Raw genomic sequence first — 21831 nt, 5'->3', positions numbered from 1 at the left:
GGAGCCACCACCTAGCAGGCCTCCAGCAGCCGGGCTAAGAGCGACCTGGCTGGGTGGGTGGGCGGGTGGGGTCTCAGAACGGTGCCCAGGCCTAGCTGGCCAGCGGCCTTGAGGGCGGAAGAGTGGAGGCCCGCCCAGCCCGTGCGCCAAGGCCGCCGTGTTTGAGGGCGGATTTTGATGACTTGCGGGGCGGTGGTCTGTCTTTCCTCGCGGTCGACGGGGCTCTGCAGACATCGCTGCCAGCAGCCAGGGGGCGGCGGGGAGCCGGAGTGGAGAGGAAAAATCCACCCATTTCCTGGGCAGATTGCGTCGGCCGCCGCCCGGCCGTGTCCCCGCCTCCTGGCCGCGGCCCCCGCGCGCAGCCCGCGCGGCACTCAGAGCCGGAGCCGGAGCCCGAGCCGGCGGCCCTTCCCGGCGGCGGGCGGGCGGCAGCGGACGGCGGGCAGCGGCGAGGCGGCCACTCTCCCGGGCGCCCGGGGCGGCGCGGCCATGGCCGGGGCGCGCGTGGCGGCGGCGGCGGCGGCGGCGGCGGGCGGGCGGCGGCGGGCGGAGGGGGCGCGGGGACACGGCCGGGCGCCCCTGCCAGCCGCGGTGCCCGCCGCCTGAAGGCTGCCCGGGGCGCGGAGCCGGCGCCAGCGCGGCGCGGGCGCAGGAGGCGTTCCCGGCGCGATGTCGGTGCCGCTGCTCAAGATCGGGGTTGTGCTCAGCACCATGGCTATGATCACCAACTGGATGTCCCAGACGCTGCCCTCGCTGGTGGGCCTCAACACCACCAAGCTCTCGGCGGCCAGCGGCGGGACGCTCGATCGCAGCACCGGCGTAAGTGCGCCCGCCGCCCGCCCTGCCGGGCCTCCTCCCCGCTCCCTCCCGCTCCCCAGCCCCGGGCGAGCGGGCGCCGCGCGGGGAGCAGGGCGCAGGGGCAAGGGCACGCGCGGGGCCCGCGCGGCTCCCGCGCGCCGCGGTGGCGACCCTGCTCCCCGCACCCGCAGCCTCGGCCACTCTGCGGGTCGCTGGCCCCTCTGTGTGGCGCTTCCCGCCTCGGTCCGGTCCCCTCGCGGGGGCCTCCCGAAAGCCTGCCAGGGACTCAAGAGGCTGGGAGTCCGCATTCAACTAATACGTCCCTTGTTGACAAGGTTTGGAAACTGAGGCAGGGGTCTTGAGAACTTGTCCAAGGTCACTCCGCAAGTCAGGGGGAGACGCGGTGGCCCCCGTCCTGCCGGGTCCAGTCTAGGCTCGGAGCTGAGCCCGCCCCACTTGGCAAAAGCCGGACTGGACCGGCGGGCGGGCGGGCGGGCGGGCGGGCTAGGAGCTCCAGCCCTCGGAGTCCCGAGGCGCCTTTCTCCCCAGCCAGGCGGAGGTCCCCGGGTCCCCGCAGCGGAGGGTGCAAAGGGGCCGGTCGGGGCCCGGGCGTGGGGGGTGCACGGCCGCGGGAATCGCACCTCGCCCTCCGCGTCCCCTCCCGCCCTGCCTCCCCAGGCGCTTCTCGTCCCTTCTCGGTGCCCTGGGGGAGGGGGCGAGCGGCCGGCCGCCCCTGGGCTCGGCGGGCTCAGGTGGTGGCGGGAGCGGGGCGGGCGGAGGAGAGGGCGCGCCCCAGGCCGGCTCTCTCGGCGGAAAGGAGAGGTGAAGGACACGCGCTCCTCTCCCGCTCCGTTCCTTCGGCAGTGAAGGGCGCTGTGCTCTGAGGGGGTCTCCCGGTGACCCCTTCGGACGCCGGCACCCGTTCACCTCATCTGCCCTTCTGAGGCCTGCGTGCCGCCGTCTCCTTCCTGATGACTGTGTTCCTGCCCCGAGGTCCTGTGCCCCTGGGGCTGGAAATGAATGAAATGGCAATGTTTGTACCCTGGACTCCATCCACCCAACTTCTCCCCATCCCCACGCTAAAAATAGCAGGGAGGTGACCTGCGGCCACCCGGCAGGCCGCAGGATCTGTGCTCAGGGGTGAGTTTTCAGACGGTAGTGTCCGCCCCGGGTACCTGGCAGTCGGGACCCCCTGAGCTGGGCTGCGAGGTGACACCAGCTATGTCCGCGTGTCAGCGGCCGCGTGCAGCTCAGGGGTTGGGAGGGTGCTGGGGCGCACCTCGGGGCTGAGGCTGGGTGTGACCCCTGCACAGCATGTCACCAGCAACTTGGCGACATCTGCCAAATGGCTCGTGGGCGGCAGCCTGCGTGGGGTGGAAGCCCAGCATCCCCTCGGGGGCCTTTGCCAGCTGGGCGGCGGACGCGGCCGGGGCCTGGGGTCATCCCAGCTCGCAGCTAACAGGCAGCTGGATCCTGGCTGTTCCTCTCCAGCTTTGGGGAGCAGCGGAGCGCGACTGCGCCAGCCACCCCTGCTGGCCTTACGGGAGGAGATCTTATTTCTGAATTACGTGCGGCTGTGACTCAACCAGCCGCTTGCTTCCCTTGCTTCCCTGCTTTGCTCCTCACCCAGCTCGCGGCCTCTGCTCTCCCCTCCCTTCCACCGAACCTGTCAGCTGGGTCAGACGCCAGAACTCTAAACATCCCCTAAGTTTAAAAATCCCTTGAATTAAAAAATATGTTTGAAAGAGCCGTGCCTGTTAGACTCCCTTCCGGCCCTGGGGATCCTGATGGAAGACCGTCTGGGTTGCTCCCCCCGTGCGCTCCCCCCCCCCCACGGCCAGCAGCTGTCTTTGGACCGATTTGTTTCTGCCCTTTCCTGGGGGGCTGGGCGTGGACGGTCATGCCCGGCGGGATGTTCTCTGGTCTCACTTTCTCTCCCTCCCTCTCCCTTGCCCCCTGCCCCCCAGGTGCTGCCCACCAACCCTGAGGAGAGCTGGCAGGTGTACAGCTCTGCCCAGGACAGTGAGGGCAGGTGCATTTGCACAGTAGTCGCCCCCCAGCAGACCATGTGCTCACGGGATGCCCGCACGAAACAGCTGAGACAGCTACTGGAGAAGGTGAGTCTGTGGGGCGCGTGGCTCTGTGTGTGTCTGTGTCTGCGTGTGCCCCCGCGCTGGCAGCAAGGCGTGGCAAGCCTGCAGAGTGCCTCCCAGCTCCCAAGCCTGGCTCTCCCCCGCACGGCCCGCTGGGAATATTGGTGAATGGATGAAGTGGAGGGAGGGAGGCATGGAGGAGACTCCCCCGGGCTGCCCCGAGTCGGGGGAGTATCTCCGCCCAGAGCCACACGGGCGGAGCGAGGGGGTGTGCGGGCCTCTCTCCCACACCACCATCTGGGGCTCACGCCCACAGCCTGGGGTCCAGAGGGCCAGAGCTGTCCCCGAGCCACACCTGGAGCACTCCCGTGCTCCCGGGAGCAGGGCCGCGGTGGGGGGCTTTTCCCTGCTTCTCGGTGGTTGGACTGAAAGATGGCCAGGAGGTGATCACTCCTGTGGACGCCCTCCTGCTGCAAAAGCGGGTTAAGTCACCACCTTTGTGACCCGCCTGGGAACAGCACGTGCAGGTCTGATCTGCTCTTTCGGCTGCTCCTCACAAGAGCTGGGTGAAGCTGGTGAGATCTTCCCCATTTCCCCATTTCAAGACGTGGAATCTGGGTGCAGGGTGGTGGGCTGACTACCCCAAGGTAGACAGCCGGCGAGCAGGGGTGCCAGCTCTGAGCCTGCCCCAGCGCCCCCTGCCCCCCACGGAGGCCGGTGCCCTGGATCACAGCCATCCTGCCTCCCAGGACAGTCCCCACGGGAGCCCTGGGGTCTCAGAACCTGAGTGCCACGTTTCCTGAGAGTTCCTGGGGGCGGGGGCAGAGGACAGCCCTTCTGCTCCATCACCACCCTCCCCAGAGAGACGGCGTGTGGCGCCTCAGGACCCCTCGCTCACCAAACGCATACAGCACACATATACATACGTGTACAACTGCACACAGGCGCACACGGACACCACATGCGGCTGCACAAACACACGGATACCACACGCAGCTGTACACACAGATACACACGGACACTACAGGCAGCTGTACACACAGATACACACGGATACCACACGCAGCTGTACACACAGATACACACGGATACCACACGCAGCTGTACACACAGATACACACGGACACTACAGGCAGCTGTACACACAGATACACACGGACACCACACGCAGCTGTACACACAGATACACACGGATACCACACGCAGCTGTACACACAGATACACACAGATACCACACGCAGCTGTACACACAGATACACACGGACACTACAGGCAGCTGTACACACAGATACACACGGATACCACAGGCAGCTGTACACACAGATACACATGGACACTACAGGCAGCTGTACACACAGATACACATGGACACTACAGGCAGCTGTACACACAGATACACATGGACACCACAGGCAGCTGTACACACAGATACACACGGACACCACACGCAGCTGTACACACAGATACACACGGACACCACACGCAGCTGTACACACAGATACACACGGACACTACAGGCAGCTGTACACACAGATACACATGGATACCACACGCAGCTGTACACACAGATACACACGGACACCACAGGCAGCTGTACACACAGATACACACGGACACTACAGGCAGCTGTACACACAGATACACATGGATACCACACGCAGCTGTACACACAGATACACACGGACACCACAGGCAGCTGTACACACAGATACACACGGATACCACACGCAGCTGTACACACAGATACACACGGACACCACAGGCAGCTGTACACACAGATACACACGGACACTACAGGCAGCTGTACACACAGATACACATGGATACCACACGCAGCTGTACACACAGATACACACGGACACTACAGGCAGCTGTACACACAGATACACATGGAGACTACAGGCAGCTGTACACACAGATACACACGGACACCACACGCAGCTGTACACACAGATACACACGGACACTACAGGCAGCTGTACACACAGATACACACGGATACCACACGCAGCTGTACACACAGATACACACGGACACCACAGGCAGCTGTACACACAGATACACACGGACACTACAGGCAGCTGTACACACAGATACACATGGATACCACACGCAGCTGTACACACAGATACACACGGACACTACAGGCAGCTGTACACACAGATACACATGGAGACTACAGGCAGCTGTACACACAGATACACACGGACACTACAGGCAGCTGTACACACAGATACACACGGACACTACAGGCAGCTGTACACACATACACACAGACACTACAGGCAGCTGTACACACAGATACACACGGACACTACAGGCAGCTGTACACACAGATACACACGGACACCACACGCAGCTGTACACACAGATACACACGGACACCACACGCAGCTGTACACACAGATACACACGGACACCACAGGCAGCTGTACACACAGATACACACAGGCACCACAGGCAGCTGTACACACAGATACACACGGACACTACAGGCAGCTGTACACACAGATACACATGGACACTACAGGCAGCTGTACACACAGATACGAACACTACACGCAGCTGTACACACATACACACATACATATACACACGGTCACATGCACACCTCACAAGGACACACACACACCACACACATCACACGTAAACACACGCACGTGCACCACAGAGACACACATGTATACACACATCATACACACATCACATACGAGCGCTCACTTATACACACACATATACACCACACACCCCAGGAAAGCCGTGACTCCCCCATCAGCTGAGTAGCACAAGCTGTGGAGGAGGGGCGCGGGGGCCTGCCCTGGGGGCGGGCCTTCCTTGGGGGCGGGCCTTCCTTGGGGGGCGGGCCTTCCTTGAGGGGCGGGCCTTCCTTGGGGGGCGGGCCTTCCTTGGGGGGCGGGCCTTCCTTGAGGGCGGGCCTTCCTTGGGGGGCGGGCCTTCCTTGGGGGGCGGGCCTTCCTTGGGGGCACTGGAGGCCCGGCAGCCTGCCCAATCTGTCCAGTTCAGTGCAGGCTCAGCGCATCTACAGCCCCTCACACAGGTTCTGGCAAAGCAGGCCCTCTCTGGAAATCAGGAGGGCAGGGTGGGGGCTTCCTGGAGCTCTGCCCTCTGGAAGGGACTGGGGAGGGGCCTCGGTGCCCCGCCCCGGGGCAGGAGGCTGGCTGCCCTCGAAGACCCCCGTGCGCTTTGCTCCACCATCTTCAGCCACCCCAGTAAGTCACGGTAAAAGAATTAAACAAAAATGCATGTAACAGGTTTCACACACATTTATTACCAGCAAACTAGACCAGAGCCTAATTGGGCCTTTAATTATTCACGACTGTGGAAGAGGGAGTGGAGCTCTGAGGGGCCGTGGGGGCTGGCGGGCGGCCGCTCAAGCCCTGCTGGGAACCCTGGCCTCAGAGGCTCCTCCTGCCCGTGTCTGCCCAGCACAGCTGCTGAAAAATTTAGAGCCCGATTGTACAGTGTCCTGGCAGGCACTGTGCTCTGAAGCAGAAGCCGTCCTCAGTGTGTGTGGGGCCTCCCACCCCTCCTCCTCTTTCCTTCTGAGCGTCTGTTCTCTCCCTGGGACTGGGGTCCTGTTAAAATCCACCCCAGGATCTTCTGAAAGGGGAGCCTTGCTGCTGCTTTGCTGAGGCCTGCAGTCTCGGAGGAGCCTGACCCCAGTGTCCCCTGATCGCATCCCCCTGCCCACCCCCCTGCATTAGAGCCTCAGGCTCTGTTGTCTGTGAAGAAGCTCAAGGCCCAGAATTTGAGAGAGTGGGCTCTGGCTGTCTGCTGTGCGGCAGTTGCCAAGTCACTTAACTTCTCTGAGCCTTGTTCTCCTCTGTGATGAGACTTGAAATAGCGCCTGCCTCCCAGGGTTTTGTAAAGATCAGATGAGATCCATAGCCCAGTGCCTGAAACCAAGAAATGTCCCATAAACACTAGTGGGCGGGGTCCCCTCCAGGCCAGGGGTGTCTGCCCCTCGGGTTGCTGCCGCCCTGCCCGTCTCAGCCCCTGTGGCCACCTTAGGCGGGGTGGGGAAGGGGTGCCCTGTGCCGTTGGCAGCTGTGTGACCCTGAGCTCCTCAGTTGGCCTCTGGGGACACGTCCTACAAGGGGCGGATGGGCGCGCTCAGTGGAGGGCCTCCAGACTGTGGGTCTGAGCCCCAGGGGCCTGACTGCCACCTGGGGCTGGATTATCTGCTCTGCTTGGAGGGAAAGGGAGGCGCTCGCCCAGCCTGGGAAGGACTGGCAGCGGGCAGGAGGGCTCTATCGGGCAGATGAGTAGCTTGGCATCTTTAAAATGTGTTTCCCAAATTTAAAATTGGATTTAAAACCATTTAAATTCATTAAGACAGGACTTCCCCGTAGTTCAGACAGTAAAGAACCTGCCTGTGATGTAGGAGACCCAGGTTCGATCCCTGGGTCGGGAAGTTCCTCTGGAGAAGGGAATGGCAATCCACTCCAGTGTTCTTGCCTGGGGAATTCCATGGACAGAGGAGCCTGGCAGGCTACAGTCCGTGGGGTCGCAAAGAGTCAGACTTGACTGACAGACTAACACACACACAGATACGTTAACAGCATCCTTCTCTGGCATTTGAATAGCCGGGAGGGCTATGTGTGGCCTGAGAAGGCCAGGCTGAAGCCAGCGAGGGCCCAGCCATTTCTGCGCAGCAGAGTCTAGTCAGCAGCCTTGTAGGTTCTGCTGTGGCTTCAAGAGTCCACCCAGGAGAGGGAGGGGGAGCAGCGGTCTTGACTGCAGCTGCCGTTTCTGTTCCTTCCTCCCGCTGTGGCCGTGCCTTAGGGGCTGGACCCTGTGTGCTGGTAACAGGTGTGAACAAGGCCCTTACACCTCCCTCCTGGTGGCTGAGACAGGGATGTGAGTGGCTGCTGTGCAGGCCTGGTGCCAACAAGGTGACGGTGTTTCCAAGTGGTGTGTGGCCACTTCTGGCTTGGCACATCAAGGAAGCCTCCCTGGAGGAGGTGGCAGTTGGGCTGGGCCTGGAAGGATAAAGGAAATACAAATTTCCTCAGAAGTCCACAGTTACTCAAAGAGACAGAACAAACCACTGGGGTCGGGGGAGATGGGGGACAGGAAGACCTGAGGCAGTAGAGCAAATATATTTCAGTTTCCCCTGAAGCATCTAAAGAGAAAGGGTCAGAGGGCGTCATAGTCATCTACGTGCGGTTATGTCATAAACCTGAAATTTTAAACCGAATTCTTGTGTGCCACGCTCAAGCAACAAGCCGTAGCGCCCCAGGCATTCCTTAGCGCCAAGCTGAGCGGCATCAGTTCTTCCCACTGAGAAGCCTCTTGGTCTTTTATTTGCTGGGGGGACTTCTTTTACTGACCAGGCAAAGCTGAGCCTCACACCCCAAACGATTTTGTTCCGAAAAGGGAAGGTGTCTGCAAATTCAGGAAAAAACATAAAATCAGAAATGAAGATTTGCAATTATGGAGTTATCTTCCCGCTAGTGATTGGATTCAATTCTGAGAAAGTGACCCAGACAGCAACTGTGCACCGCTTTCCTCCTCCCCGCCACCCTGAATGCATGGGCGCAGAAGGGCAAGCCAGTTTCCTGAAAATAGAATGCTCTGGCAGTAGCTTTTCTTTTAAGCTCTCTGGAACCCTGTTGAATATTAAAGTTTCATCTTGAGGCTAGACTTAATTCAGATCTGCCCGTAAAGATGTGGAACGGCGATTCTTCCTTTGCTGAGTGATTGATTCCTGACTCTATGTTCTGAATGTGCATGTTTGTGGGGCAGTCATCTGCCTGTGATACCGTGGGGTGTGATGGATGGTTTGTGAGATGCAGGAGCAGGGAGCCCGTCCCCTGCTCCCGAGCACCACGCTGTGCCCTCAGCCCTCTCAGCGGGACACCCAGTGGGATTCAGGGGTAGAGAGCTGTGCCTGGAGGCAGAGGAGCCCCGCCTGCTGTTCACGTTTGTTGGCGATTGTGCCTGATGGATTTCATCCCCCGCAGAATAGACGCGATCGCCTGTCCCCCCGAAGGAAAAAGCCACCCAAAGCCGTAAGCCTGGAGCTTTGACCAACAGGGAGCCAGAGGTCCCTGCACCCTGGTTGTAAGAACACATCCTGGAAAATGGCAGAGGAAATGTTGACCAGACTGTTTGCTCTGTTCCGGGGTTCTTGCTCATAACAGCCCGATACTGCTGATAGACAAGTTAAGTCAGGCCCAGGCTGCCTCTGGCTCCAGGCACTGGCAAGTGCCATCTCGGGCACCCGCCGCTCGCGCCTTCCTGGAACCTCTTTGTTGCCTTTTGGCAGGTGCAGAACATGTCACAGTCCATAGAGGTCCTGGACCGGCGGACCCAGAGGGACTTGCAGTACGTGGAGAAGATGGAGAGCCAGATGAAGGGGCTGGAGTCCAAGTTCAGACAGGTGGAGGAGAGCCACAGGCAGCACCTGGCCAGGCAGTTCAAGGTACCGTGCGGCTCCCGCGGCTCCCCCCTCCCCTCCCCCTCCCCCTCCCCCCTCCCCTCCCCCTCCCCCTCCCCCCTCCCCTCCCCCTCCCCCTCCCCCCTCCCCTCCCCCTCCCCCTCCCCCCTCCCCTCTCCTCCCCCTCCTCCCTCCCCTCCCCCTCTTCCCTCCCCTCCCCTCCCTCCTTCCTTCCCTCTCCCCCTGCCTCTTCCACCTCTCCTCCTCCCCTATTCTTCCCCTTCCCCTCCCCCTCCCCTCCCCCATCTCTCCCTCCCCCATCTCTCCCTCCCCCATCTCTCCCTCCCCCATCTCTCCCCTCCCCCCTTTTCTCCCCTCCCCCATCTCTCCCTCCCCCATCTCTCCCCTCCCCCTTTCTCCCCTCCCCATCTCTCCCCTCCCCCCTTTTCTCCCCTCCCCTATCTCCCCTCCCCTCCTCCTTGCCCCCTCCCCTCCTCTGAGACTGTGATTCCCGCAGTTTGAACCCAGGGAGGACCCCAGCAAGGATTGCTCTTTTTCTTGCCAATGGCAGCCTTCCTTGGAAGTAGAGAGGCCACCTACCCTTGCCCTGGTTTGGAGGAAATTCACCTTGAAAGGGACAGAGTTGAGATGTGGTTTTCACACCTATTAGCTTCCCAGGCCAGGACCCCAGGCCCCAGCTTCTCCAGCCAAGTCACAGATTAGCTGGGAAGGGACATGATTGGTCCTTCCCGACCCACAGCTGCTGCAGGTGAATCACATTAGCCAAGGATTAGCTTAATTGATTAGAGCCATTTCTGAGCAGGGATCGCTCAGGGCAGTTCTTCACATCTGACCTAATTTAGCGGCAACAAGGCTCGCTGTAGATTTGCAGGGAAGGCAGAGAGACACCAGCATCTTTCTCACCTCCCAGTTACTCGTTTCCTCCACATAACTCCACTGTTAGAGCCAGAGTTGGTTTGACCTAAAATTATAAATACATATGTACAAATATGTATATATACACCTAGAGTTTACTCAGCTTCAAAATCATTAAATTGACAAACGATATGCACCTTAATTAAGGCATACATGCGTGTTAATTAGAAACCAAGCCCAGATGTAAATGAACGGGTCAAATTACACAGCCCCGCTGGACTGCAAACTGCTGATGCTCTGGGTCTTCCGGCCTTTTTATGCTAATGTTTTCCTTTGATGCTCTCCCTGCGTGCTGCAAGAACTAATTCGCTTGTAAAAGCCATACATTATATAGACGAAATGGCAAGCTAATGAAGCTATAAATCTGTACGGTAAATGAAATAATAGCAGCTTGACCCTGTTGAGGAGTCCCTCTTGCTGGGCTCAGGTGGGCCAGTCCTTGCTTCTGGCATGTCACCATGAACTATCTCAGAAAGAGGTTTCGACCTGCCTGACCCAGAAGAGCCTCTGTCTCTCCTCATCAGGCGAGCACTCTCTTCCGGGGGTGGACTCAGATTGCTCTAGGGATGTCCCAGCATCCGTGGGCTAGCTCCTCCTTGCAAGCATGCTCTCCTAGTCCTCAGATCTTGAATGCTATGGCTCTGAGGGGCGGGGGGGGAGACAGGCTACCCTTGCTTCTGACCGCACTTTAATTGCCTTGAACACTTGCAGCAGCAGTTCCTGTGAGGGCACCTAAATGACTGTGAAAGCAGTTTGTCTGGACTGACTCTAGCCTTGAAGCGTGATTTTTTTTTAAGTGACGGTGAAAATATTTGTCTGTTAATGGCTGTCTGTTTCAGGCAGGCTAGTAAGCTAGCTCTTCAACAGTTTTCATTTTCTTGCTTGCAGGGCTAACTTAAAAGAGTTTTTTCAATGCTGCAGACTGAAGAAGCAGTCCACTCCCATGTAACCATGACAGAGACCCAGAGAGCTTTTTTGCAGCCTGCATTTTTACTGTTATTTCCCGTTACTTAGCACCTGCCCCTAAGGAACCTTGAACACAACCAGGATCTCTTTTGCATGTGGCTGTAGATGCATTTCATGAATAGTTTGAACCCTTGTCAATGCATTTTTTGAAAAAACAAAAGCAAACAAAAAAAGAGAGACTTTGTGTATGTGACTTAAAGCATGTAACCATAAGATGTTGCATTCTAAACTGACAATAAAGACCTTTCCCAAATATGTTGGTGTTCTGAAGACTGTTTAATATACTCTTCTAACTCCTGTGGACCAGAATAAATCAATCTATAAAGAAAGCGGGAGTGTGGACATTTTCCCTTACCTAGGGAGAAGCCAGGCCAAGGCAGGGTGTTAGAAGTTTTTGCACGCATCGCACTGAACCCAGCTTATTTTAACCTTGCAGGCGATAAAAGCGAAAATGGATGAACTTAGGCCTTTGATACCTGTGTTGGAGGAGTACAAGGCCGATGCCAAATTGGTATTGCAGTTTAAGGAGGAGGTCCAGAATCTGACGGCAGTGCTTAACGAGCTGCAAGAGGAAATTGGCGCCTATGACTACGATGAACTGCAGAGCAGAGTGTCCAATCTTGAAGAGAGGCTCCGTGCATGCATGCAAAAACTAGGTAGGCCCAGAACCCTGCGGGCGGGGCACTGCACCGCCCACCTGCCGCTGGCTCACTCAGGCTCAGGGAGTGGTGCTGAACTGGACAGCGCCCGCCTGGCTTCCCCAGCGGTGGCTGGGTTAGGGCCCCTGGGTAGGGTTGCCTGGACAGGTAGCTGAGGAGTGTAGGCCGCGCCTGTCCTAGGGCCTTGTCCAATCCCGTGCAGAGGCCAGCTCACAGACCCCACTGAGCTGCACATCTGGAAAACTGATGTTAGATGTTACATGGCATCTGAAGAGAGTGTGTGTGCACGGGTGTGTGCGCGCTTGTGTCCCTGTGTGTTGGGTGGCTTTTTAGGACACGAGTTTCATAGAGCTGGAAGCACATCTCATCCCCTCCAGCTTTCAGGAAAGGGCTGACACAGCTCCCTGAGAAACCGAACCATGCAGAAAATTCCATCGCATCGAGGCGGAAGGCTCGCCATTCCTAACAAGCGAGGGGATCCCTCTGGCACCTGGAGGGGGCGGGGCTGGGAGCCGGTGGCCCCAAGGCTCCTTCCGAGTCTTGTCTGTGGTGGATACCCATCACCTTATCAACTTTCTGGTTAATTTAGCAAATCTTAACGTGTCCACGTCGGAGTCCATTTTGAAACAGCACATGTTAAATCCCAATTCCATTTTTAGGTTTTCTTAGGAAAGATTGGCTGGCCCTTCTCACTCACTGTTTTCTAACGCAAAGGTGGTTCATTTTCTTATTGTTTACTTTTTAGAGTAACAGCGTGATTCTGCTTTATGCACGAGTTTCCTTTAGGTTTTATCTGGCGCTTTCACTTGGTCCTCTTTTCATCCCCTACCCCCCGCCCCCTGCACACTACAAATGCCGTATTTTAAACTTAAAACATCCCAAAAGAACAAGTACTTTAAAAAAAGAACAAACAAACAAACCCAGTGCTATTAGGTGGGAGACAGAAAACGTTCAAAGGGCAAGGAGACAGAGTCAGCCAACCTTTTGTGTGAATAGGTTCCCATGTCTGGGTTATTTTTAATGCTGTTCTAGGTGCCCTAGGAAAGTCCCCCAGGCCCAGCGAGGGCAGTGAGCGATGCTGGAGGCTTGGAAGGAGTCCGCTGTGGTGTGTGCGCTCGTCCGCGTCTTGTGAGGGATTCTGTGCTACTGTTCTTCACATGTGGTGCCTGGTGCCCAAGTCCTGGTGTGTCCGGGGCCGGGTGACCTGCGACAGTTTCAGGACAGGTCTGGGCTGGACGGTCTCCACCCGCCCTTCCCATATCAGCGTCCAGGAGGCAGCAGGAATGTTTGGCGTATTGCTGGGTGTCGGGCTTCTCAGTGGTTACGGGCTGTGTGGTGACCTCTGGCGGGCACTGTCTTTGGCTCCTGCCTGTGAAGGCGCTACACTCCCATCCCACTCTCCAGACCCTCCGGACACTTCCCCGACACTTCTCTCTTGTTACTCATTTCCGCACAGCACTGTTTTTATTCCCTGGTAGAAAGACCACGTAGACCAGTGAGAAACCAAGATTAAACCTCCACATTTTCTGATTAACAGACCAAGCAGTAAGGTGGAAATTCAGAGAGAGAAGTTAGCTCTGATGAGACGCTAGGCGCCTTTCCAGGAGAAGGCTGCCTGTCCCAGGCGGGTGGCCTTCCCCTCCAAACTCGGCCTATTTTTAGAAGCCGGCTGAATTCATTTTTCAGGCTAGCGATCTTGGGGCTTTCACGTGGCTGCCCTCGGGCCGCTGAAATGGCCCTCTCGGGAGTGAGGAGAGAGAACGAAGAGGCCCCCGGAGCCCTGCTCTCCACCGTGGAGTGCAGCTGCTTCTGTGCTTAATTCCTTCTTCAGAAAGACCTTGGCCCAGAGATGGACGTGCTGAGCCAGTGGCAGCGGGGTCGGGGGTGGGGATCTGCCTCTAACCAGCGCTTGGCAGGCAATTCAGGAGGGCAGCAGCCGAGGGCCCCGCCTGTTGGTGTCCTGAGGCAGGAAGTGCCACTCGGTGGCCGTGTGGCTCAACCAGGGCACTGACCACTTCCGGTTCCAACCTCCCCTCCATCTATACAACGAAGGCAGAGGAGTCCCTGTGCCCTGGGGTCGCTGTGTGAGTTCACGTCACGGATTGTGCAGCGAGCCCGGCACAGAGGAGATGGTGGAAGCACACGAGGGCAGGTGAGGAGGTCGTAAGGGATAGTGTGGTCGGCAGGTAGAGAGAGTATGAGACAGATGGCCGGCAGGGAGGCAGGCGGAGGGCAGACCACAGGCTGTAGGTTCAGCTGCAGCCTCGCCCTCACCCTAGCCTTCACTCAAGCTCGGCGGCTTAAACCCCAGCTACTATCCTGTGGCCACTTCATTTAGTCTTTATTTTAGGTACAAGTAGGTGCCCTCTTAGCAGGCTGTTTGCCTTGCTGGGAGGTAGCTATGAGCATAGCACAAGTAAGCCAGCTGCCCACACAGTGCCATCTTGGGTGGGCAGGACTCCTGGAGACACAGCGTCTCAGGCAGGGGCCAGCAGTTCTCCCCCGGCCCCCTGCCCACCCCACACCCTGCCCCCCTCCACCTCGCCCTTTGGCCCCGGGTCTCATTCTGCCTGCAAGCCTCTTGCTCTAGTGAAGAGCATCTCGGTGACCCTCGTGCTGTGAGGCTGGGGATGAGGGTCTCCCTGCAGTTTCCCAAAGTCCTCTTAATTAGGTCTCTCCTTTCCACATCAGTGTTGCTGACAATTTCTGAGCCCAGAACATGTACAGGGGAGGAAAAAAAAAAAAAACAAGGGCTGCTGGTCCCATTGGTTTTCTGTTTCCATTTTTAAATCCTTCTCTCAATGGGATTGTGTCCTAATGGCCCAGCCAGAACTTGAATCTGAAACTCTGATTTCGGGAACTGGACCCTGGGCTCGGCGTCTCTCAGGAGTCATTTGGTTCAGCCCTGCCCCCAAGCTTTCACCCACCCAAGCATACCCACCCCCCCACCGCCGCCCCAGCCCCAGACGGCCTGCAGTCAGACACCACAGCGGCTAAACCAGCTGCAGCCAGAGACTCGAGACCCAGCACAGAGCGCCACTGCCCCGTGTCCCGTCAGCGCCAGGATTTTCCCGTCTGTAAGATGAGAGGTACGCGTGGGCGCTCTCAGTCGCGTCCAACTGTCTGTGACCCCTTGGGCTGTGGCCCGCCAGGCTCCTCTGCCCATGGGGACTCTCCAGGCAAGAATACTGGAGTTGGCTGCCATGCCCTTCTCCAGGGAATCTTCCCGACCCAGGGATCGAACCTGAGTTTCTTACATCTCCTGAATCGGCAGGCGGGCTCTTTACCACTAGCACCACCTGGGAAGCCCAAAATAAGAGGAGCTAGCTAATTTCAGGGCTGCCCCCAGTCAGACCATCCGTCCTGAGTCAAAGGTCAAGGAGACGGAGAGAGGGGCCCTTACCTCCTCCCCAGGGGCCTGGACAGAGCCAGGGACAGTGGGTAAATGAGCACATGAGGATTTACATGCAGCTCTGAGAGGGGAGTTCAGGGTGTCTCACTGTGCAGGGGACTGACTAGAACGGCGAGGATGAGGGAACCCAAGTTCAAGCGCTGCTCAGGGCAGTGACCTCAGTGGGGTCCATGCAGGCCAGTGTCCCCCCCCCCCCCGACTGGGTTCCTTCCGGGGGAGCTCCGGATTCCCGTGGTGAGAGGTCTCCCGGCACTCCAGCCCTGCTGGGTGCGGAGGAGAGACAGGCGGCCCCTCGGGGCTCATGTGCAGGGAGGCGGCCCCGCCCAGGTGGTCTGTCCGCAGGGACCTGTCTGTCTGAGGGCTCAGCGTGGCCAGCTCTGCCAGCTCCACTCTTCCCAGTCTGCACGGGATAAAAGCTGGGGCTGGGGGAGACGGACCCGATGGGCCGTCTGGGGACCTGTCCGCCTGCCGCTCGGCCATCAGCCCCTCAGTCTGGCCTCTGGCCCGATTCCTGGGTGGGCACGGCACCTTGGGCCTGCTCAGGCGCCCCTTGGAGACCACGCGCATGTTCAGAAGTGACGTCCTTCTAGGACGAGCGGGCGCCCGAGGGTTTCAGCAGAGGGGCTGCTGGGGTCAGGCACCCCCCGCCCCCTGAGACCGTCCTGGCTCTCAGGGGCCCCAGCTGTGGGTGCTGTGCCCCTGCACCAGCCTCCTCTGAGATGCAGCTGCTGACCCTGCCTGGCTTTCCAAGCCTGCCCCCTTCCCAACCCCCACCCCCTGCCCGAAGCCCGAACGCTCCTGACAGGTGAGGGACACTTCCGTGAACTGAATGTGCCAAGACTCGGCCTCGCGGCTCTGCCGTGGGGCTTTTTTAGATCCTGTCAGTTCCCCAGGTCTTGGCAGAACCAGTCTGGATGGAGAACCAAAAATAACTCCGTGACTCAAGCAGGGCAGGCGGCCTGCAGCCCCGGAGGAGAGCAGAGCCAGCCTGTAATCAGGAGCTGGGCAAGCGGGCCCCCTGGCCGGCGGGGCCCTGCTCCGCCCATCCCTCCCTGTGACTGTAAGGCTCCCTCCGAGGGGCCAGAGGAGACCTCGCCCAGGGTGGGGCAGGGCTTGCGCTGCCGCGGACGCCCCCACCGCTAGCTCCCCCTCTCTGCAGCCACGGGGGGGCCAGACCAGCGGGACCGCCCAGGGCAGCCCCGCCTGGACTGGGCCGCCATCTCAGTGTGAGCCTGTGCCCACGGCCTTCCCTGGCACATGACTCATGACGGCTGGTTCCTGGGCTCATCCCACGCCCGCCTCTGAGGAGGGTGTCCTCCTGACAGATAAGAAGGGCGCACTCAGAAGTGGCCCACCTTTATGGCCCCTCTGCCGGGGGAGGAGGGGCTCTGGCAGGCGCGCAGTTATCCCTCTCGGCTCCCGAGAGGCGGCTCAGTCATTCATCCACTCAGTTCGGACAGCTCCAGGCTGAGCCTTGTGGGGGACGGGCAGCCCGGGGTGTCCTCTCGGGCCGGTGAGACCCAGATGCCCAGGTCTACGTCCAGGGGTGTGCGGGCCCCACCTGGGTTGGGAGGAAGGGTGGGTACGGTCCAGAAGGAGGCGGGCCCTGCAGCGGCATCAGTGTAGGTGGCCAGGGAAGAAGGGGGCTGGTCTGGCTGTCCCGCTGGGGGCTCGGCCCCGGCACAGCCGCAGGGGAGCCAAGAACTGGGCCAGCAACGGGCTGTGCTGGGGGTCCACCCGCCGTGCTCACCCTCTGTGCTGTAGAGGATGGCTGTTCGTCCCCTTCGGGGGAGTCTGTCCCCTTCCGGGGAGTGCGCTCCTTTGGGGGAGCGTGTCCCAGGCCGGGTGTGGCCAACGAAGGTGGGGCAGAGCACTGTTGAGAGGGACATCTCGCTGGGAGGCGTGCTGTGATGAGTGCCAGCGGGCGTCCCCCTGGGGCAGAACCGTGGTGCCCTGGGGTTGGTCATGGTGCCTTGAGACTTCTCCTTCCAGGGGCCGATGGGACCACTGTCCCGGCTCAGCAGTGGGGAGGACTCCAGACCTTTGCGGCTCTCAGGGAAGAGCACACTCTCTCTCGAGACTTCCAAGGACCCACTTACTTTCTCCTCACTTCTGGGCGCTGTAGATGCAGGCTAAACTGGATGTAACGTCCGTCTGTCCTCCACAGATGGGGGTGTGGATAGGGCTGGGCCGACTTGCTCTCTGCAGTGACCTCGGCCTGTCTGCAGACTCATCTCCCTGTGAGGCCAGCGAGGGCCAGGGCCCTGAGGGGACAGTATTTAAAAAGGCAAATTCAGAATTACTCCTGAAAGGGGAACAGGCAAAATAGATCCTGGGAAGAGATGGACAAGTAAAAATAGTTGAGTTTCTTTCTCAAATCTGGGCCAGAGGCAGCAGCCTGGGGAACGGGGCCGCGTGACTTGACGGAATTTGGGGGTAAAGCTGCGTTTCTTCTGCTTGCAGTCGGCCCCTGATCCCTGCCCAGAGCCTCTGCAGTGCCCGGATGCAAGCTGTCAGGACACCGAGACGGGATGTTGGCGGTGGGGGGGCCCATCTCTCCAGTCTGGTTCAGTGATGTTTATGGATGTACTCACCCCACTTTATTTTAAGGAGAAAGTGGGAGGCCCCCCAGACACTGCAGCGGTGGGTGTGGGCCTCCCCCTGGGACCAGCTCCCGAGGCTGGGCCCACCTCGCCTGGTGGGACGACCCCCGGCTACACCACAGTCCCCCGGGTTAAGTCACAGGCGATCTTCTGAAAACACGCGAGCTTGGCAGACTGACCTGTGCGTCTGCTGATGCAGCGGCAGTGTAGCAGAGTGGGCCTCATGCAGGCCAGGCCTGGAGGAAAAGGAGGTCATTGCAGATGACAAGGACCCCGCGTGCCTGCGCCCAGGGGCCCCTGGGCTTCGGTGGCTCAGGAACCTTCTGTCCTTGTGAGGCCAGCTGAGTTCACTTTTTCCTGAAGACTTCAGGGCCATGTGCGCAGGTTGGCGTCCAGGTGGCAGGAGGGGGATTTCTGCTGGATGCCTAGGAGTGCGGGCTTTCAGCTCAGCCCTGCCCGAGCGGCAGGGTGACCCCAAGGACATCCCAGCCGGGTGGTCAGCCTCCAGCCTCCATCTGTGTGACAGGAGGGCGCTGAGGGCATGCCCAGGGCGCAGTCACCCCCGTGTGCCATGTCTTCACACTCCAGCCCCCTGACGCCGGGCGCCTCCTCCAGGCAGTAAGGAGCCGTCGCCCTGTGGGGAAGCTCTCAGGCCCTCCAGCGGGAAGGAGCAGCCAGCCTTCTCCCGGTCTGGTTCTGACCGTCCGGCACCTTCCTTTTGGCACCCGGGCTCGGGTAGACTTTCTCCAACAGCCTTGGGAGGTGCAGCTGCTGCTGCCCCCACCTCCCAGAGGAGAAGACGGCGCCTGAGCAAGGCCAGCCCCCACCCCCACCCCAGAGGTGTAGTTCTGGCATCCCACCCCTGCCCAAGACCTGGAGGGCTGCGCCCCCCTCTCCCCACCCGCCCTGGCCTCAGTTGCTCTCTGCCGTTTGGGGCTGGGGTTGTCCCAGGAAGAGCAGGGCCAGCGCGCCTGGTCACAGCCGAGGGCAGGGCGGCGTGGTGGTCGGGCGAGGCACTCACCCTGCTGCACCGGGCCCTCTCTTCCAGCATGTGGCAAGCTGACCGGCATAAGTGACCCTGTGACCGTCAAGACCTCCGGCTCCAGGTTTGGCTCCTGGATGACCGACCCCCTGGCCCCAGAAGGTGATAACAGGGTAAGTGACTCCTCGGTCTGGCCTGGGTCTGTGGAGTCTGTGGATGAACGAAGTTTGGTGCTCCTTAGTAAGGGGGTGGGGGTTCCGGGGGCTTGGGGGAGCGGCCTGGGTCCCTTGCTGAGGGCCCTGTGCTAACCCCGAGTCAAAGACTGCAGGGCGGGTCTTATGTGAGGATGACCGTGGCAGGGATGGTGTGGGGTGGGGAGGCCTGCGACCCCCTCCCCAGGTGCGGCCGTGCCCCTGGGAGCCGAGGGAGCCCTCTGGGCTGAAACCTCCCAGTCTCAGCCCTGCCCCCGCTCCCCTCAAGAAGAGCGTGGCTGGGCCTTCTTGTTCTAATGACTCCTCATTTGTGTTTCATTTGCCATTCCTTTCATGGCTGATAGAAACTCATGTCCTCTTTTGATTTAGGAAAAAAGCCTGCTCTTTCTTTTCTAGACTGTTCCCCCTGGGTAAAAACCTCATAAAAGGAGAGAGTCGAGCAAGCGCCACATTTGTCTTGATGGGGATGCGGGGGTGCGGGGAGGGGGCAGCCAAGTTCTGTGTTTGGAGTCCCTTCGGGGTGTGGGGAGCAGAGGGCTGGCTCAGCCCAGACGGCGACCCTAACCGCAGCGTGGGGGAGCCTTCCACCGCGGGGAGTTCCCGCACGTCCCGGGCTCTGGTTCTCCGGGCAGGGGAGGCGCTGTGGCTTCCCTGTCCTTTGGTGGCCCACCAGCCTAACCGCTGGCACCCAGAGTGAACCACCCAGCAGCCCGGGGCCTTTCTTATCTAGCCCCTTGCCTACAAGACGTTTAGAAAAGAAGCACTTAAAAAAAACTCAAGTCTTCACAGGCAGACTGAGAAAGGAGGTTAGAAATGTGAGCTCCTCTAAGCCTGGTCTGGAGGATTTTTAAAGGGAAGAAATCTTGAGACTTGATCTTTGTACCTCCCCGGCCCCGCCCCCTTACACGCTCCACCTCCCCGGCCCCGCCCCCTTTAGATGCTCTATCTCCCCGGCCCCGCCCCCTTTAGACCCTGCACCTCCCCGGCCCCGCCCCTTAGACGCTCTACCTCCCAGGCCCCGCCCCTTTAGATGCTGCTCCTACCTGGCCCCGCCCCTATTAGATGCTGCTCCTCCCCGGCCCTGCCCCTTTAGACGCAGTACCTCCCTGGCCCCGCCCCTTTAGACGCTGCACCTCCCCGGCCCCGCCCCTTTAGATGCTGCACCTCCCCGGCCCCGCCCCTTTAGACGCTGCACCTCGCCGGCCCCGCCCCTTTAGACGCTACACCTCCCCGGCCCCGCCCCTTTAGACGCTACACCTCCCCGGCCCCGCCCCTTCAGCTGCTCTTCCTCCCAGGCCCCGCCCCCTTTAGACCCTGCACCTCCCAGGTCCCGTCCCCTTTAGATGCTGTACCTCCCAGGCCCCGCCCCTTTGGATTCTGTACGGCCCCTCCCCCTTTAGAGGGCACGACGGCTTCTGTTTCAGTCCGGAATCTGCACGGTGCCTCTGGCACAGTCCTCCTTCTGGGGGAGACGCCTGAGGGACCATTTCCCGCTTCCTAGCGGCCTGTGCATTTTCTTTATGCAACAACCTCCACCTTCCCCACCACCTCCTCAGCAGCCCCTTCCCACACCTCATCCCTGGGGACAAAGGCGCGGGGCTCTGGGGAGCGGGGCCGGCTACAGCCTGCAAACCTGGGAAGCCACCGAGTCGGGATTCTGGGGGCGATGCTCGTTTTCATTTTATTTTCTGAGTCGTGACAGGGAGCTGGTGCTTGGACGTTTTCTAACAGCTTAATTGGCCAATGAATTACCAGTCAATCACCAGTGAACGATTTAATTGGCCGAATGTTACCCTATCCTTCAATTTCATCCTCTGCCCCTCCCCCGCCTCCCGGAAAATGCCGCCGTGGTTCTGAATTCGGTTAGGAGTGTGCCCTTATCACAGACGTGGGTGGAAATATCAGCAATGCCGACGTGAAAACAAGGTGATGGCGGCGGACCCCGAGGGCGGGCCCTGAGTGCCAGGGGCCGGCAGAGCGCGTCGCGAGCACATGTTGGAATACGAGAGGAGGCAGTGGTTTCCGGACGCGGCGACGGCTGTGCCCAGCCTTCAGCTGCGGTCCCGTGCCTGGCCTCGCTGAGTCCTGCAGCTGCCCTCCAGCCAGAGATCGTCTGTCTCCCCTAGGCTGATGGGAAAACCAGGGCCAGAAGCCTCACGTGAGCTGCCCAAGGTCTCAGGAAAGGCTGGTTAATGATTTTATTAACCGTTTATTGACCTCTGAGGTTCAGGCTGTCTCCCAACTCACCCTCCCCTCCAATGCCCTCTCCCCACCTCCTGCTGGGTCACACACCCCCTGTGACCCAGCAGACCTGTTAGGGTCCGTGAGCCAGAACCAGTGACTTAGGTGCTGCAGAGGACGGACCCCACTCTGGAGGATTCTACCCCAACTGACACCACAGGTGTTGTTCCTCTTGGTCCCCAGGTCAATGTCAGTTTTATTTTGTGTGGTGGTGTTCAGTTGCTCAGTTGTGTCCAACTCTTTCGACCCCATGGACTGCAGCATGCCAGGCTTCTCTGTCCTCCATTGTCTCCCGGAGTTTGTTCAAATTCAATTCTATTGAGTCAGTGATGCCATCCAACTGTCTCATCCTCTGTCGTCCCCTTCTCCTGCCTTCAATCTTTCCCAGCAATCAAGATCTTTTCCCATAAGTTGGCTTTTTTTTTGTAGTGAGCGCTTGTCAAATTATCTTGTCTCAGGTACCAAGTATCCGGGCTCCTAGAAGCCTCCTTATCATGAAGACAGCGGTTCACAAAGCCATCAGTGT

General features: G+C 59.5%; 1 protein-coding gene across 3 annotated transcripts in view; it reads left to right on the top strand.

Moving 5' to 3' along the window:
- OLFM1 (olfactomedin 1) overlaps window positions 1-21831 on the top strand; it is a 40342-nt gene that overhangs the window by 11660 nt on the left and 6851 nt on the right. Inside the window, exons 1-5 of one of the 3 annotated variants that reach the window (XM_069579800.1) lie at window positions 590-819; window positions 2766-2915; window positions 9184-9339; window positions 11633-11852; window positions 18919-19025. In XM_069579800.1, coding sequence (XP_069435901.1) covers window positions 670-819; window positions 2766-2915; window positions 9184-9339; window positions 11633-11852; window positions 18919-19025 — 783 coding nt within the window. In that variant the 5' untranslated portion in view covers window positions 590-669. Of the gene's footprint in view, window positions 1-589; window positions 820-2765; window positions 2916-9183; window positions 9340-11118; window positions 11450-11632; window positions 11853-18918; window positions 19026-21831 lie in introns of those variants that run through there. The other 2 variants (XM_069579801.1, XM_070292287.1) reach the window with 2 other exon arrangements.

This window comes from Ovis canadensis, chromosome 3 (assembly GCF_042477335.2).
Source record: "Ovis canadensis isolate MfBH-ARS-UI-01 breed Bighorn chromosome 3, ARS-UI_OviCan_v2, whole genome shotgun sequence".
Lineage (NCBI taxonomy): Eukaryota > Metazoa > Chordata > Mammalia > Artiodactyla > Bovidae > Ovis > Ovis canadensis.
This window is presented reverse-complemented; position numbering and strand designations above follow the sequence as displayed.